This window comes from Carettochelys insculpta, chromosome 12 (assembly GCF_033958435.1).
Source record: "Carettochelys insculpta isolate YL-2023 chromosome 12, ASM3395843v1, whole genome shotgun sequence".
In the NCBI taxonomy this organism is placed as follows: Eukaryota; Metazoa; Chordata; order Testudines; family Carettochelyidae; genus Carettochelys; species Carettochelys insculpta.
The window spans coordinates 25,442,330-25,457,907 of NC_134148.1; the positions used below are offsets into that span (position 1 = coordinate 25,442,330).

The 15,578-nt window shown below is 42.3% G+C and overlaps 1 protein-coding gene across 1 annotated transcript in view; it reads right to left on the bottom strand.

Annotated features, from left to right (window-relative positions):
- FAM227B (family with sequence similarity 227 member B) overlaps positions 1-15,578 on the bottom strand; it is a 176,479-nt gene that overhangs the window by 16,807 nt on the left and 144,094 nt on the right. The window contains exon 11 of the mRNA XM_075007227.1: positions 3,453-3,592. Within this exon, the coding sequence (XP_074863328.1) occupies positions 3,453-3,592 (140 nt within the window). The remainder of the gene's footprint in view (positions 1-3,452; positions 3,593-15,578) is intronic.

A 15,578-nucleotide genomic window follows, 5' to 3' on the forward strand; every position in this document is an offset into this window, starting at 1 on the left:
GGCTGATATTTTGAAGTAATGGGCCTCCAGGGGCCTAGGAGAGCTGCAGACCTGACCATTCTAGACACACCTGCAGCCAAATCCACACAGAACTACATTAGAGAACAACAGCCTCTACTTTTTTAGTGATATCAATTGTATCAACTGCACTTGATAGCTTTCTGATGTACCCCAGGGGTATATGGTCCAGGCTGCCTGGTATTCACTCAACAAAATTTAAGCTAATGTTTATAAGTTTCTAATTTAGGCATAAACAGCAAAGAAGGGTGGGTTTTTGTTTTGTTTTATTTAATTTTTGGCCTCATCAAAGAGGTGCCTGAATTAATTATGATTTTCATCAGTATGATATTAAAACATTCTGAGCTGAAATTGAGAACTCATAAAACAAAGTTAACTTGCCTGAGAGTGGTCATGGTAAGAGTTACAGCATTTTGCTTACCAGAGACCATAGTTCAGCACAGCAAACTCTTTTGTGGCAAGGAAGAAGGAGGCTGCTTCTGGCAAAGCAGTGTTGCATGAAAAATGTAGAGTTTTCCACAGCCTCTTAGGCCTGTCTGTCATATCCAGCTCACAATGCTTGATGCCTCAAATGGGTACAAGCATGGCTGTTGATAGTGACTTTTAGCAGTTCAGTCTCATTTTGTCCTACTGTAAAACTGGCAGTTAGAATTGATAATGGAATGAAAGTTGGTCTCTTGAATGTCACCCTGGAATAGGTTAGGTTATTCTCTGAATTATCTTCAAACTGGGATACAATAAAAATATGCAGCTTAGAGTACAGTAACCTCTTTCATATCTGACAGCACCAGGACCAGGTGGTTGCTGGATATTCAAATATTCTATGTAATAGATTGGTATACCTAGCAATGCACAACAGTAAAGAAAAATGAGTTTAGATATTAACAAACAAACAAAAATGCGTGCAGAGTACTTCATTTACCAACAATGGTAGTATTGTACACTGTAAACTTATATTGTACTTGCTGTATTTATTTGTATTTACTTTCACGATACTGTACTTATGGAAAAAGTAACTAAAACTTACTGATGGTTAAAAGGCTGGCTATTTGAGTATCCTGCTAATAGAATACTGGATATGAGAGTTTACTGTAAATGGGAAAAGCAATTTTATGTTGCATATTTTGGAGTCTGACCTGGTAAGACTGAATTTAAATGCCATATGATATAAATGTCTATTGATAGTTCACTTTTTAACCACACATTAAATGTTAGTAATTTAATTACTTTAAAATTGTTTTAGTCTACTACTACCTCTGCTTTTTAAATAAGCATCTCCATAAGTTGTTCTTATTTTCCTGTGATCTATGGAAAATATAACATTCTGATTAAGAGATTTCTTATACTAGTCTTAAACTGGTGTTAAGTCCATTGGCATCAGAGGAATTACTCCTGATTTACAGTGGTGTACAGCAAATGAGATCAGACAGACCTGATAGCTCTGTCTATTCATTCATTCCTTATCCACCTAATACAGGACAAACTGAATAGAGTAGTTTCAGTATTTGGCTGGCCAGCGAATTATGCCTGTACCTCTTGGATGCTGGCATTGCTTTGATGATCCATGTATTTGTCATCTCCATAAATGGACTATTGCAGTGCCTTGGTATGCCCTCTAAGGCTTCCTAGAAAGTATATTTCACTTCAAAATACTGGCTTACTTCCTTGCAGTGCTGGATTAGTTATAGCCTGATTATCTTAAAGCAATTGATACTTAGGCTACATCTACACTAGCACACTATGTCAAAGTAGCCTATTTCAAAGTAAGGCCATTGAAATAGGCTACTTCGATGTGTATCGTCTACACGTTCTCCAGGGCTGGTGCCATCAATGTTCCACGTCGAAGTAGTGATGGGGAACATTGAAAGGAGCCGCCCCAGAAGGAAATGTGGAGCATTCACACGCACACAAGCACTGCCTGTCGAAATAAGGGGCCAGCAAAGCCCCAAGCCGCTCCCTTAAAGGGCCCCTTCCAGACACACTTGCCCTGCATAGCACAAGATTCACAGAGCCAACAACCAGTTGCAGACCCTGTGCATGCAGCATGGATCCTCAGCTGTAGCAGCAGCAGCCAGAAGCCCTGGGCTAAGGGCTGCTGCATGCGGTGACCATAGAGCCCCGCAGGGGCTGGACAGAGTGTCTCTCAACCCCTCAGCTGATGGCCTCCATGGAGGACCCCACTATTTCGACATAGCAGGATGCGGATCGTCTACACTTGCCCTACTTTGACGTTGAACATTGAAGTAGGGCGCTATTCCCATCTTCGGATGGGAATAGTGATTTTGACGTCTCACAGCCTAAAGTCGATTTCAAATGTCGAAATAGCCAACGGCACATGCAGACGCAACGCATGCTATTTCGACGTTGTGCTGGCTACTTCGAAGTAGCTGGCTAGTGTAGATGCACCCTTAATGTTACTGTTAAACATCTGTATTGTAAACTTGTAGCTATTATGCAAATTGTGGCCTGAGACATATCTACTATGACAAAAATAATAGCTGCCAACATTTGAACTTTGGTACCTAAAGTTGGGCATGAAAGTGATTTACAGTCACCTGATGAAAGTCTAAATTTCACAATTATTGTTCTTCCACTGACTTCAGCTGGGATTGTAGGGCTGCCTAGCACTTTGGAAATATCAGCCCATTCATTTAGGTTATTATATATGGGGTTAGGTATCTCATTTCATGTAACTAGTTTGAAAATTTTGACCAGATGCATTTTATACATCTTTAATTTGTTCAGTTCTGACATGCCATTTATCCTTTATTTGTGTATTTGCAATGACATGTGATTCAGGCAAACATCTGGACTATCTGGACTATGAATTTATTCCCTCCTGTCAGGACCCTGAAGTTACATAAGCCATGGGGCAAATATAATACTGTTACATTAAGTTCCTAGGGGGCAAATCTTCACCTCAATCTCTTCATTTGGGTAGAAGGTCCCAAAGACAGTGGATGCAATGGGGCTGTCTGTGCAGAGTACAAGATGTAGGCAATTTCCTGAATTATATACACTGCACAGGGGGAGTCAGGGATGAAAGAGGGCATCCACTGAGTGAGTGTGTTGGACGGTTTGTGTGTATTGCAGTAGATCTGCAAAGTAGACCAAGTGGAAAATTCCCCCACTTAACTCGAGTGGTGCAATGTGGTAGCAGCAGTAGCCCAGGGAGGATCGTGTTCCCCACCTCCGACCTCGTATTCCCCACCTCCGACCACTGGCGAACCTCCTGCATCAAGCCTGTTTACTTTTGGCACAGTGAAATGAATTTGGCTACAAGAACTGATTCCAGGGGGAAGATCTCATGACCTAACTCGGTGGTGAGAGAAGGCAGAGGAAGAGTAAAAAGGGGAATTTTTTTTTCAGAAAAGCAATGAGTGGAAATACAAGCTACATGTTGTGCATAACTTCATAATTAGTATAAAGCAAACCTCTTTTATGGCTTCTGTCTCTTTTGGCATTTCCACTTTACATTTACTGTCGTCCTTTATTTCTTCACCTGGTGAAATATGCATTTTTTTTGTATCTTCAGTTAGATCTTCAAAATCAAGGCCCACTTGAAATCTTACTGCTAAAAAACAAACACAAATCACACTTTTTAATACTATATCATATTCACTTCCCACCAAGAAGCAACTACTTTAAAACTATTCCACGTTTTTCTTGTAAACTTTGTTTCACCGTGTCCCACATATATTCTGTGTCCATGCCATCTCGATCTTTTTATTGCATACAGAGGTATTGTTGGACATCACATCTGTGTCATAGGTTTAGTGCGTTATGCTTACTTCCAGTGGGATGCAAACCAGCCCTGCAATTTAAAATTCCCAAGTCAAAATTCCATTTAAACAACTGTGGAATATGTTCCAGACAAAAATGTTCTTAATAAAATGTGGTACAAAGAAATTTAACCACAGATGAAATATCACTTGGTGAAAGGTTGTACCACCAAGGATGTTTAATCCATCTTCTGTCTCATGAAATATTAATCTATATTATTGTAAATATACACTAGCCCTGGCAGATTAGATCATATTTATTTAATGCTCCTGCCATTATATAAGGTGACCATCCTTCCCATATTTGGTGGGACAGTCCTGTGTTTGGGACACCAAAAAGGCATCCCCACTTGTTTTTTAAAAGGGACTAATTGTCCTGTATTTGGACTCTCCCCCGCTGACCGGAGAGCAGGTAGCTAATTTCCCTGAGCCTCAGGAAAGCTGGGGGAGTATGGGTGGGGAGAGCCAGCAGCTGCAGCCTACTTCCTGGCTCCCTGGAGCTTGGTGGAGCCTGGAGGAGCTGCCCCTCTCCCCCCATATCTCCCTGTCCTGTATTTGGGACAGGGAGATATGGTTGCCACACCATTACTGGAACATGGATCCTCACCATTACCTATGTCAAAGACTTTTATGTTCTGTGGGATTAAACCTATAACCTGGCCTTCCAACTGTTCAGATTCCTTAGAGATTTTTTTCCCCCACATTAGGGATGATTATAGCCCATAGAAATTAAACAGGAGCATGATTACTGGTCCTAGCATTGCAGTGGTTGAAAGTGTAGAATAGTAAACAGCTCAAGCTTTTGAGGTCCCATCTCCTGCCTTCTCCATACCCTGCCAGCCCAAAGAATTGGGCTGAGGAAGTAAAATGTGAGCAGCAGAGTTTCAGTATGAATGTGTTCCACTTTGGGTACTTTGGAGCAGAAAGTGAGAAGCTGGGGTTATACAGAAGCTTTGCACCTGGCACTGCAGAAGTATGCTTATAGGCACCCAGTTTTTGACTGGAACATCCAGTCAACGGGGACCCTGGCAGCTCCAGTGGACAGTGCCAACTGGGCCATTAATAGTCTAGGCAGCATACACTGGAGGCTCAGAGCTAAGACATGTTCCCGACCTCTCTTGGCACTGTGTGACTCCCAGAAGTGGCTGTCAGGTCACTTTAGGCCCCATGGTAGAGGGAGGCTCTGTTCATGTGTTCCACAGCCCATCTGCCCACAGGCCCCACTCCAGCAGCTCCCATTGGTCATGGTTCCAGGCCAACAGGAGCTGCGGAGCTGTCACTGCTGGCTCCATAGCTCCCCTTGGCTGGGAACCATAACCTGTGGGAGCTGTGGGGTGGCACCTGCGGGCATGAGGGCAGTGGGTGCACGGACAGCGTCTCCCTGTGCTGGGATCTGACAACTTCTTCCTGGGATCCACACCGGCCAGTAAGCATCACTGGCCCCAATCCCTGCCCCAGCCCAGAGTCCCCTCCCACACTAAAACTGACTCCTGGTGCCTGCATACCACCCCCCCGCGGCACCTCACCCCAGTCCCAGTCTTGAGTCCCTTCCAGCACCCCAAAGCTGTGTCTACACGTGCACGCTACTTCGAAGTAGCGGCACTAACTTCGAAATAGCGCCCGTTGCGGCTACACGCGTCGGGCGCTATTTCGAAGTTAACTTCGACGTTAGGTGGCGAGACGTCGAAGTCCCTAACCTCATGAGGGGATGGGAATAGCGCCCTACTTCGACGTTCAACGTCGAAGTAGGGACCGTGTAGACGATCCACGTCCCGCAACGTCGAAATTGTGGGGTCCTCCATGGCAGCCATCAGCTGGGGGGTTGAGAGACGCTGTCTCTCCAGCTCGTGCGGGGCTCTATGGTCACTGTGTGCAGCAGCCCTTAGCCCAGGGCTTCTGGCTGCTGCTGCTGCAGCGGGGGATTCATGCTGCATGCACAGGGTCTGCAACTCGTTGTCGGCTCTGTGTATCTTGTGCTGTTTAGTGCAAGTGTGTCTGGGAGGGGCCCTTTAAGGGAGCGGCTGGCTGTTGAGTCCGCCCTGTGACCCTGTCTGCAGCTGTGCCTGGCACCCTTATTTCGATGTGTGCTACTGTGGCGTGTAGACGTTCCCTCGCTGCGCCTATTTCGATGTGGTGCTGCGCAACGTCGATGTTGAACATCGACGTTGCCAGCCCTGGAGGACGTGTAGACGTTATGCATCGAAATAGCCTATTTCGATGTCGCCACATCGAAATAGGCTACTTCAATGTAGGCTTCACGTGTAGACGTAGCCCAAATGTCTCATCCCCCATCCAATCCCAGCGTCCACACCCTCAGTCAGAACCATCACTCCTCCTCACAACCCAAACCCTGCCCCATCCCAGAGCCCACCATCCCAGTAGGAACACTCACCCCCTCCTGCACGCCTTCCACAGCCCAGGGAGGAGAGCAACAGCTGGAGCAAGCAGGGAGCAGGCCCTCAGAGAAGCAACAGGGCATGGGATGGGGTGACTGTTCGGTTTCATACAGTTAGCAAGTTGGCAACACTACTCACATCTATGCACGTGCACAGATGTATTGTGTGCATAAACCTCCCACTGCACATGGCTTTTTTGTGAACAGAAGTAATGGTTTGTTGTGATTTCTTTGTCAAACATGAAGAGCATCTGCAAATGGAGCACTAAATGAAACGTTCAGACTGAGGCACTGGAGTTTTTGATTCGTCTGAGCTAATCTCATAGATTGGAACTAGAGGTGATTCCCAAATATGACGGTAAACCGAATTAAGTTAAACACTAGGGCTACGTCTACACAAGGGGCTTTTTCTGGCAAAACTGAGATTTTGTTGGGAAAAAACAGAGACCCTGGCCACACTAGCCCCTCGTTTTGGAAGGGCTGTGGTACTTTGGAATATGCTCATGAGGTGCTGCCATGAATAACTGCCAGTTTCGAAACGCATGCCACCTGTGTAGCCAGGGGCCTTTCAAAACAGCGCCCTGATTTTGAAAGCCCCTTCTTCCCATGTGGCTTTGAAGTGCGTGTGGGCACCATTACGCTAATGAGGTGCTGCCATGACTATGCTAATAAGGCACTGCATATTCATGGAAACACTTCATTAGCATATTTGGAAGTGCCACATTACCATGGCCCTTCTGAAAGGACAGGCTAGTGTGGCCACAGCCAGAGTCTACACAGCAAATGTGCTTTCTCCACAGCTTGTTGACAAACCCAGCACATCGTCCGGCAGCGTTATACCTCTCCCATTTCAGGAGTAAAGCCTCTCTTGGCAGTGTTCTGTAGAGAAAACAGCTATATAGATGCTCTGGAGCCCTTTTGTGGACAGTAAGGGCTTCTAGTTCACTGGGCAGCCCTGAGTTTCTAGTCAACTGTTCTTTCAAGACAGGGTCAGGCAGTCTGGCTGCTCTCTGTCCACAGAGCAGATTGCTCTTTCGATCTGCTTTAATGTGTAGATGCAATCTGTCAACAGAAGTTTTGCTGGCAAATCCCTTGTGATAGTGACGTCTGTCGACAGACGCTTCTCGTGTAGACATAGCCTCGAAGATTAGCTTTTATCAGGTATCCATTGACAATCAGCTACCTCTCCGCTGGGTACTTTATGACACGTCTGAAGGCAAACACAGAGGGCACATGCGAGAAAAACAAAAGCCTTGGACCAAGAGTGAAGATAACTTTACATTTGTCCATGACAGGAAATTCACTGAAGAAAACAAGTTACAGCTAACCATTAGAATGCTTCATTTGCCTTAAACAAATAGAAAACCATCTGCAGTGATACAAACCACAATATAAAGAACTTGATTTGGGATTTTTTTCTCTGAACTTGCCAGCAACCCAGCTCACAGAATAGATGACGGACTGCATTAAAAAATGCTGGAATGAAATCCAACATAAGATAACCTCTTCACAATTAAATACATGAAGACTCTGAATAAAAAGGTTTACCTGAAAAGACTATTAGACGGTTTATACAGTGCTCTTGCAAACAGACCCACTATTTTCTAACTAAACTTGAAAAAGTATTTTCATTGCACATTTATGTTTCTGCTAAAATACTAATGTCCCAAAATTACGCTGATCATAAAGTATTGGACCATATGTAATAATGTGCATATCTGTTTTCTTAATTGTTAAATATTTTTTTATTTAAACTTTGGTACCTAAAGTTGGGCATCTAAAGTGATTTAAAGCCACCCAATGTTGACTAATAATAACTGGTGTCTCTTTTTTAAATGAAAAATAATTACATTGTCTTAGAAAGGATATATGTGTATATGTGTCCAGTCTCATAAGCCCCAAATATATGTCCAGCACGTCTCAGGATATGGTTCTTGAATCTTATGGAACTGAGAGGTAAGTCCAATGTTTACATAATTTCAACATTCATGGACTCAAAATTCTCTAACATTCATCCAAAATCCACTGGAGGCTTTTGAACTTTAGCAGAGTGAACTAGACTGTCTAAATTAACAAATATGGGCTAATGCAATGAAGGTAGTTAAAAATAAAAAAGGAAAAAGCAGCCAGCTGTTTGAGAAAGGACCTAGTTGTAGTGGAGGAAGAAAGGGGAGGAAGAATGAAGAGAAAGGCCAAAAACCAGCAAGCACACTGAAGAAGAAGAGGGGAAATGGAAAGAAAGAAAACTAAACAGATCTACTAAATAGAAAGGAGAAGAAAACAGTATAGGAAAAATACACAGTGAAGAGAGAGGGGCACTAAATCTGAGGCAAAGACAGATACCTAAGTGTGAATAAATTGATTCAAGATAAGAAACACTGGGAATTAGTTGTATTTTTATTGAAATTTTGTTTAGTAATAAAAGACAAAAACACCTTTGACTCCCCCTTAAACCCTCCTCTTCCCCAGGTCTCTCTCTGCAGAGAATCTTAAGAATTTATTGTCTGAGACTGTAAACAAAATATATGACAGCACATCCCTCCTCCTCCTATGGCACAGTAGTTGTGTCATGTCTGCTCTTCTTCTTCACTTGTCCCATCCCATTTACTGATCTTCCTCATACCCGCTCTCAGTCCCTCCCTTCTCCTTAATTTCTTACTCTCTGATTCTTTCTCTTCACAATATCAATGTGTTTTAGTCACTCCCATCATAACTAGACCCCTCTCACCTTTAAACATTGAACATGCAGTTACAATAGCTTGCTGGAGCTCCTCTCTTCTATTTAATCTTAGGGCCTCTCCAATTTGGATTCCACACTTGGTATTCCACTGAAATTACTATTGCCAAAATCTGTATTGACATTTTCCTAACCAGAGTTTAAAACCAGTACTCCATTCTCATTCTCCTTGATGTCTCAATTACCTTCAATATCATACTATATTCCTCTTCTTGAAATCTTATCCTCCCTTCTCTTCTGTGACTGTGCTCTCCTGATTTCTCTTCCTACCTTTCTCATTGTTCCCTTGGATCATCCTCCTTATTCCCCTCCAACTTTTTTTGTGGGGGTTACACAAAACTTTGTTCTTTGTCCACTTCTCTTTTCTCTCTACAATTTCTCTCGGGGTAATCTCCTCCACAAATTCAAATTCAGTTATATATATTCTAGAAACTCACAGGTTTACTTCTCTCCTCTAGACATGTCCCCTTCTTGCCAAAGAAAAACTCGGCCTGTTTCTTTGACATCTCCTCATGAATGTCTAGTCATCAGTTCAAGTTTGCCATGGTTAAAACAGAGCTCTTACATTCCCTCCCTCAACCTTCTCCAGTACCTCCTTTCTTGATCACAGTGGACAATCTCATGATGCTGTCTATTGCTCAAATTGGTAATCTGAGTGTTATCTTTGACTCCGACCTCCCACTATGTCCTCACATCTAAGCTACATTTAAAATAGACAATCGTTATCATAATCTCTGTAGAATACAGATACAGCCTCAGTAAGATACAGCCTATTCATCCATATAGCTAAATATCTCGCCCAAGCTCTCCTCAGAGCTCAGCAACATCCTTGACCATTACAATAGTGTCCTGATCATATCCATTCAGAATGCTGTTGCAAAAATCATCTTCTCAGCCCACCGCTTTGGCCATGTAATCCCCCTTTTTTCATTCTTCCACTGGCTTCCCTTCCATCACATCAAACAGAAGCTACTTCAAGACCCTTCACGGTTTATTCCCATTCCACCTAGTACCTGTAGTCACTAATAAAAATGTCATCTCCTTGCTACCCCCGCACCCGGCCTTGCTTCCTCCTTATGTTTGGGGAGAGTTCCTGCATAAACATTTGTAAAACTCATACATTATCACTTTTCAAAACTCTACTTAAAATCAGTTTTCCCTATAAGCTGAGCACATGGGTGGCTACCCAGGAAAGTCAAATGCTGCCCAGCTGATCAGCAGAGCGCCCACATCGTCTAAAGCCAGCCGTATGTCTCTCTCTACAGGTGGTGCACATTTGCACATGCCTCAGTGGACATAAAATTTATTCTGCACATGGGATGGAAAAAATTAGAGGACACATTGCTCAAAACTCTCCTTTTCCTTGATGCCTACGAAAAAGCTTGTCGCTTGTTAGGCCATTGCTATGGTGAGACCACACCCCTAGCACATTGACTAATATTGCCTTGTTGTTTCCTTGTACTCTGCCATCTGCCTGTATCCATGCAGGCCCACTGATGGAGGGGAGAGCAAAGGGGACAGTTGCCCTAGGGCCTAGCATTGCAAAGGGACCCAGAGCTCTGGCTGCCAGTGCTGCCAAAGTAGGTGATGGTGGCTGGTGCTCTGGGCCCCTTTGAAACGCCATGACTGTGTTGCTCCACCACTCCATGTGGCTTGCGGTGGCACCTCAGTCCTAGTGGCATTAAGGGCTGAGTGCATTAGGCCCTGCCCTTTCTTGGGGCATGGAGCTGTGCTCCCTTCCCACATTGCCCCAAGGCCTGCAGTGACTGTCGGACATGCTGCATCTGTCTGTTGTCTCTTATCTTATACTTGATTGTTAAGTATTTGGGGGCAGGGATTTTTTTTGTTTTGTTTTGTTTTTGTATAGTGCCCAGCTGTTCTGGTCCATCACTAGGACTCATAGGCACTACTATAATACAAATAATAATCGTAATGAACAGCCATACAAAATTAAATTAATATAAAAAAGGATTTTAAATCTAGACCCGCTAAGCCCTTAGCCGTCTTATCACACTTTTCCCTATTTAAGGAATGTTGATGGTCACAGCCAAAATCAAACACAGGCCCATTTTTATCCACCACAAAAGTCAGCTACAGCTCTACAGTAACCATTTAAAAATAGCCCAGGCACTACTCTACAAGGTAACTGCCACTCCGCTCTAAAGAAGTCTCTTGGGCTCTTCCCCTCACTGCACTTTCCCTTTTTCTTCTTTTCCAGGCACCATGTGTGCAAAGGACTTGGAAGGGCCTGTGTTACTTCATGAATCTTACATGTTCCAATGTTAGTTTATTGTTAGCTGAGTGGCTGTTGTATGGTGACTATGGACATATTCACCCATGGGGTGAGCAGAAGAGCTGGTCAGAAAAATTCTGAAGGAAAAAGCTGATTCATTGAAAGCAAAAAAATTTTTGCAGAAACCTGCCAATTTGGACTAGTCTTCCAAAGGAAACTACCAGGAAGGTTTCAAAATTTACCTCTCAGGGACACAGTGGAAACCTGCCTGCCCAACTCCTTAGCAGCCTGCCTGGGAACTGAGATTCTAAGGGCTTCATAGGACTGTGGCTCTGGGGTCTGCCCAATGGCCAGGATCCCCAGGGCTTACAGACTAAAAGGCCAGTTGGCTCCTAGGGCTGCACAACTATTGAACCCTGAGGACTTAGTTGCCAGGCAGTGCTAGGAGCCCACTATCTCAATGGGCTCTCAGGATTTAGGTTCTGGCTCTGTTGAAGGGAATGTAGAAACCCTGAGAGTTCACTGGAGCTGGGGCTCTCAGGGTTTTCAGACTTCTGGCTCTGGAAGTCCTGGGACAGGGTTCCAGGGTCCAGCCATCTGGACTGACCCAGAGCCAGGGATACCAGGGCTTCCAGACTCTTGAGCCAGTTGGCTCACTGCGCTGCCTGACTCTTTCAGCTTTTGGAGCCAGCTACCCCAGGAGTCAGAGAGCCCTGCTAAACTGCAACAAGACTCTCCTATTTTAGAATAAAAAAACCTACACATGGCGTTAATCAGAAATAATTTCATGTGTAGACAAAGCCTAATTCTGACATGCTTATCAAGAGAATTGTTAATTAAATTCTTATTGCAGACCAGTTGATGACAAAGGGCTTGACAGCTGCAACTGAAGGCAGAATTTAGTTCATAGAATCTTTTATTACTGGCTCATGAAGCAGCAGAAGCCTTAGCATAGCTTGATTTTTTAGCTCAAGCTGAGTTTGCAGAGGAAGGAGTTAGAAAAATATTACTTGCAAACCAAGGCAAGTTGATCTGGAAGTCATTAGAAGATAATAATTATAGCATCCCCCCCACCATGCCATCTTTACAATCACATTTCAGAGTAGAGCTGTACTTTTTACAAGTCATTCTGCAGAAAAGGGTCTTGCAGGCTCTCTCTTATTTGATTATCCTCTTATTCCTGAGGACTTGGCACTTTCTCTTCAACAGGACTCATTTCCTATCAAGGAGGATAGAAATGGAGTGAAAGAAGAGGAAAGTGGAAAAACAATAAAGAAGAAAGGCAATAGAGACATATTATAGTAAGTTACAACATTTTAAAGATATACGGATTCTTTGATGTAAAATTTGTTATGATAAAACAAAGATATAAGCCACTATAAACAATTGCAGATAATGCATACTGCAGACAATGTGTGAATAGTATCACCGTTTGATTTTGTTGCATTATCACACCATTTTGAATTTGAAAGGGAGGAAGCAAATATGTCAAAATATACAAACTAAATATCCTTAAATCCAGCTCTAAGAATTTTCCAAGAAGCATTTTCATAAATTTGCCTATTTGTAAATGTAGACTATTATCATGCAAAATATTTTCAGCAGTTTGTGTGTGGTGAAATTGACAGTGAGTGGCACATACAGACGTAAATCTAAATCTTCCAAATCTGTTTATCAGACATGAATATAAATTTTTGATCTGCTGTATAATCACATTTACTGATAAGTGCATATAAGTTTGTAACATTCTTATCAAAATAGTGAGGGTATAATATCTATTATCTGGTTTTAAAGGAACTCTGAATCCTGTTGATTTTGAATCACTTGAAATATGCTGCCATTAATTCCTTATAGGACTGTCACAATTACTTCAAACATTTTGCATGTCTGTTGTTTGTCTTCCTCATAGATCTGGATAATAAAAACCTTACACAAGCAAAATTACAACTGAAGTGAGCTAGTGGTTTGCTTGGATCAGGACTGTAGGACTGAACCCTTAAAACACCTTGGCTATGTCTACACTACATTCCTCTTTTGAAAGAGGAATGAAGATGAGTGAAATCAAAAATGCATGTGAAACACTAATTTGCAAATCTTTCACTTCGTTTGCATAATCTCATCTGATTGCTTTTTCTAAAGAACACTTATTCCTGAAGAAAATGAGATGTACACTGTTCTTTCGAAAGAGGGTGGGTTTTTTTTGAAGAAACCTGTCTACACAGATTTTTTTTAAAAAAAAAACAGTCTCTTCTGAAATTAGCACTTCATTTGCATTTTCAATTTCCCTCATTTACATTTCTCTTTCGAAAGAGGACTGAAGTATAGATGTAGCCCTTAAGTATAATAGAAGAATAATCCTCTTCAACCAGCTAGAGTTTTGCCATTGACTTAAATGAAGCCAGGATTTCACCCCTATGTCAGTTGGATCTGCTCTGTGAGGGGTTAATGACATGCTGTTGGAGACTCCACCAGCCCTTCTAAATCAGGGATCCCTAGGTGGCTAACTCTGGTGGTGCTGACCTGGCATGTGTAAATGCTGGCAAGACTAAGATGTTTTTAGAGAGCTTTTGAGTCTTTTGAGGATGTAGGTGTTAAGTTACAGACACAGGCTTACTCCATGTAAAACATTTTGGTCCAGACATCAATAAAGGAGAACAGTTGTATTTCAAAGTTACAACTTGTGATTAGTTTAAATCTCTTCTGCAAATATACAGTCTTTAATGTCTTCCTGTTTGATTGCATGTCTGTTACTTCTGAAGTATTTTCAATCATTTTTAAAAGAAAGAAAAGCCTTTGAACTCAAGAGGCAAGTCCATTAAAATGGATACACAAAGTTTTCACATAAAAGCTAATTAGAAACTACATCGTAAGGTTTTCTTTAACATTTTGATTCCTATTGTGAATCTGACCAAACACCTCTTTTGGAGGAGTTTCTTTTTGCATATGAATGAATACTTTGCCCCAGGGATTCTTTGACCTGACTAAATACAGATTTGAAAATGAAAGTTAATACGAGATACATGTACTTTGACCAGACCACTGTAGCAAATACACTTCATATTGCATAGCCAGATGCCAAGTGTCATGAAGACTGTTAAAAGATATTTTAACTGAATTAAATGTAATCTTTGTGTTCTTGCAGGAAGTTTGTTCCATGATGAGAAAGCAATAGGTTATATGGTTAAATGGGGGAGAGATGAATAGTGAACAGCTGAGTGACACAAGTAAAAGAAGTCAAAATGTGACATTTTACTAGAGAGTTCAAATGGGATGTTGAGAATTCATTAAGGAATAATATCCTAAAACTCTTTAGACTGGCCAAAGCCCTTCACATTGTTTAAAAGAAGAACGCTCTATAACTTCATAACCCAACTGCACAATGTGGTAAAATAATCAACCACAAATGGTAAAGTTAGGCACAGTGAGCCATGACAGGCAAACAGGAAAGAGCAAAACAATTACTTTTTAAGATGATCTTCTACAGGAAAAAAGAAAATTAAATTTTGCCATGATGCCTTTAATATTTGCACATTACACTCCTATCAAATCACTAAACAAGATGCAGAAGTCTCAAGCTGCAGATGTTTATGTATTGAAAGACAGAGATAGACATGAAAAGTAGGCTCTTTGTTCACAAAAGCAGATTGTAGTAATTTTCTCTGTAAAAGTGGTAGAAATAGTACAGAGGAAATTCCAAAGGAGGTATAGGCAACATGAGCAAAAGTAAAGTGTCAGCTCCCCGTTAAGAGTCTACAAAGAAAATCATAAATATCAGCCCATTTCCTAAACAAAATTTTCAAAAAGATTCTGAAGCCACTTTGGAGCCCTTTAACTTTTGTTGTCGTGTTAAAACATATACTTCTCATGGGTTTTGAAAAAACAAATTGCTTACTTCCAAGGCCAGCTGTGCAAACTCAACCAAGATGTATTTTCTTAGCTTTTATGTGATAACCATTAATAAAGATTTGTGTGTGTGTATGATAGTCGGTAGTCTGTCGTGTCTGATGATGACGTCAAAAAAAATTTTTTTTTGGGACACCTTTTCTAGTCCCCTCCCTCATTTTGAAGGTGAGCAGTGCTGTTCCTAAAAAGGCCTGCTCAGTCGCCTGGGATGCTGCCGAACTACTCTGTCATCCCGGGGTCAGAGTTGAGTGACCAAAGTCCACAGGCCACCTACGTGCAGGTTTGGAGCTACGACTCCCAGTGGTCATCTCCACCTGTCACTTTGCCCCTCCGCCATCACCACAGGACTTTGAAGTAGACAGACAGACAGACAGATACACACACACAAATCTTATACATATGAAGTACTTTTTTTCCTAAAAAAAAAAAATGGTGCTGGTACTCACCCCTAGGCAGGGTGCAGGGGGACCTCACAGCCTCATGGCTGGGAATTAGCTGGGGCAGAGCCCC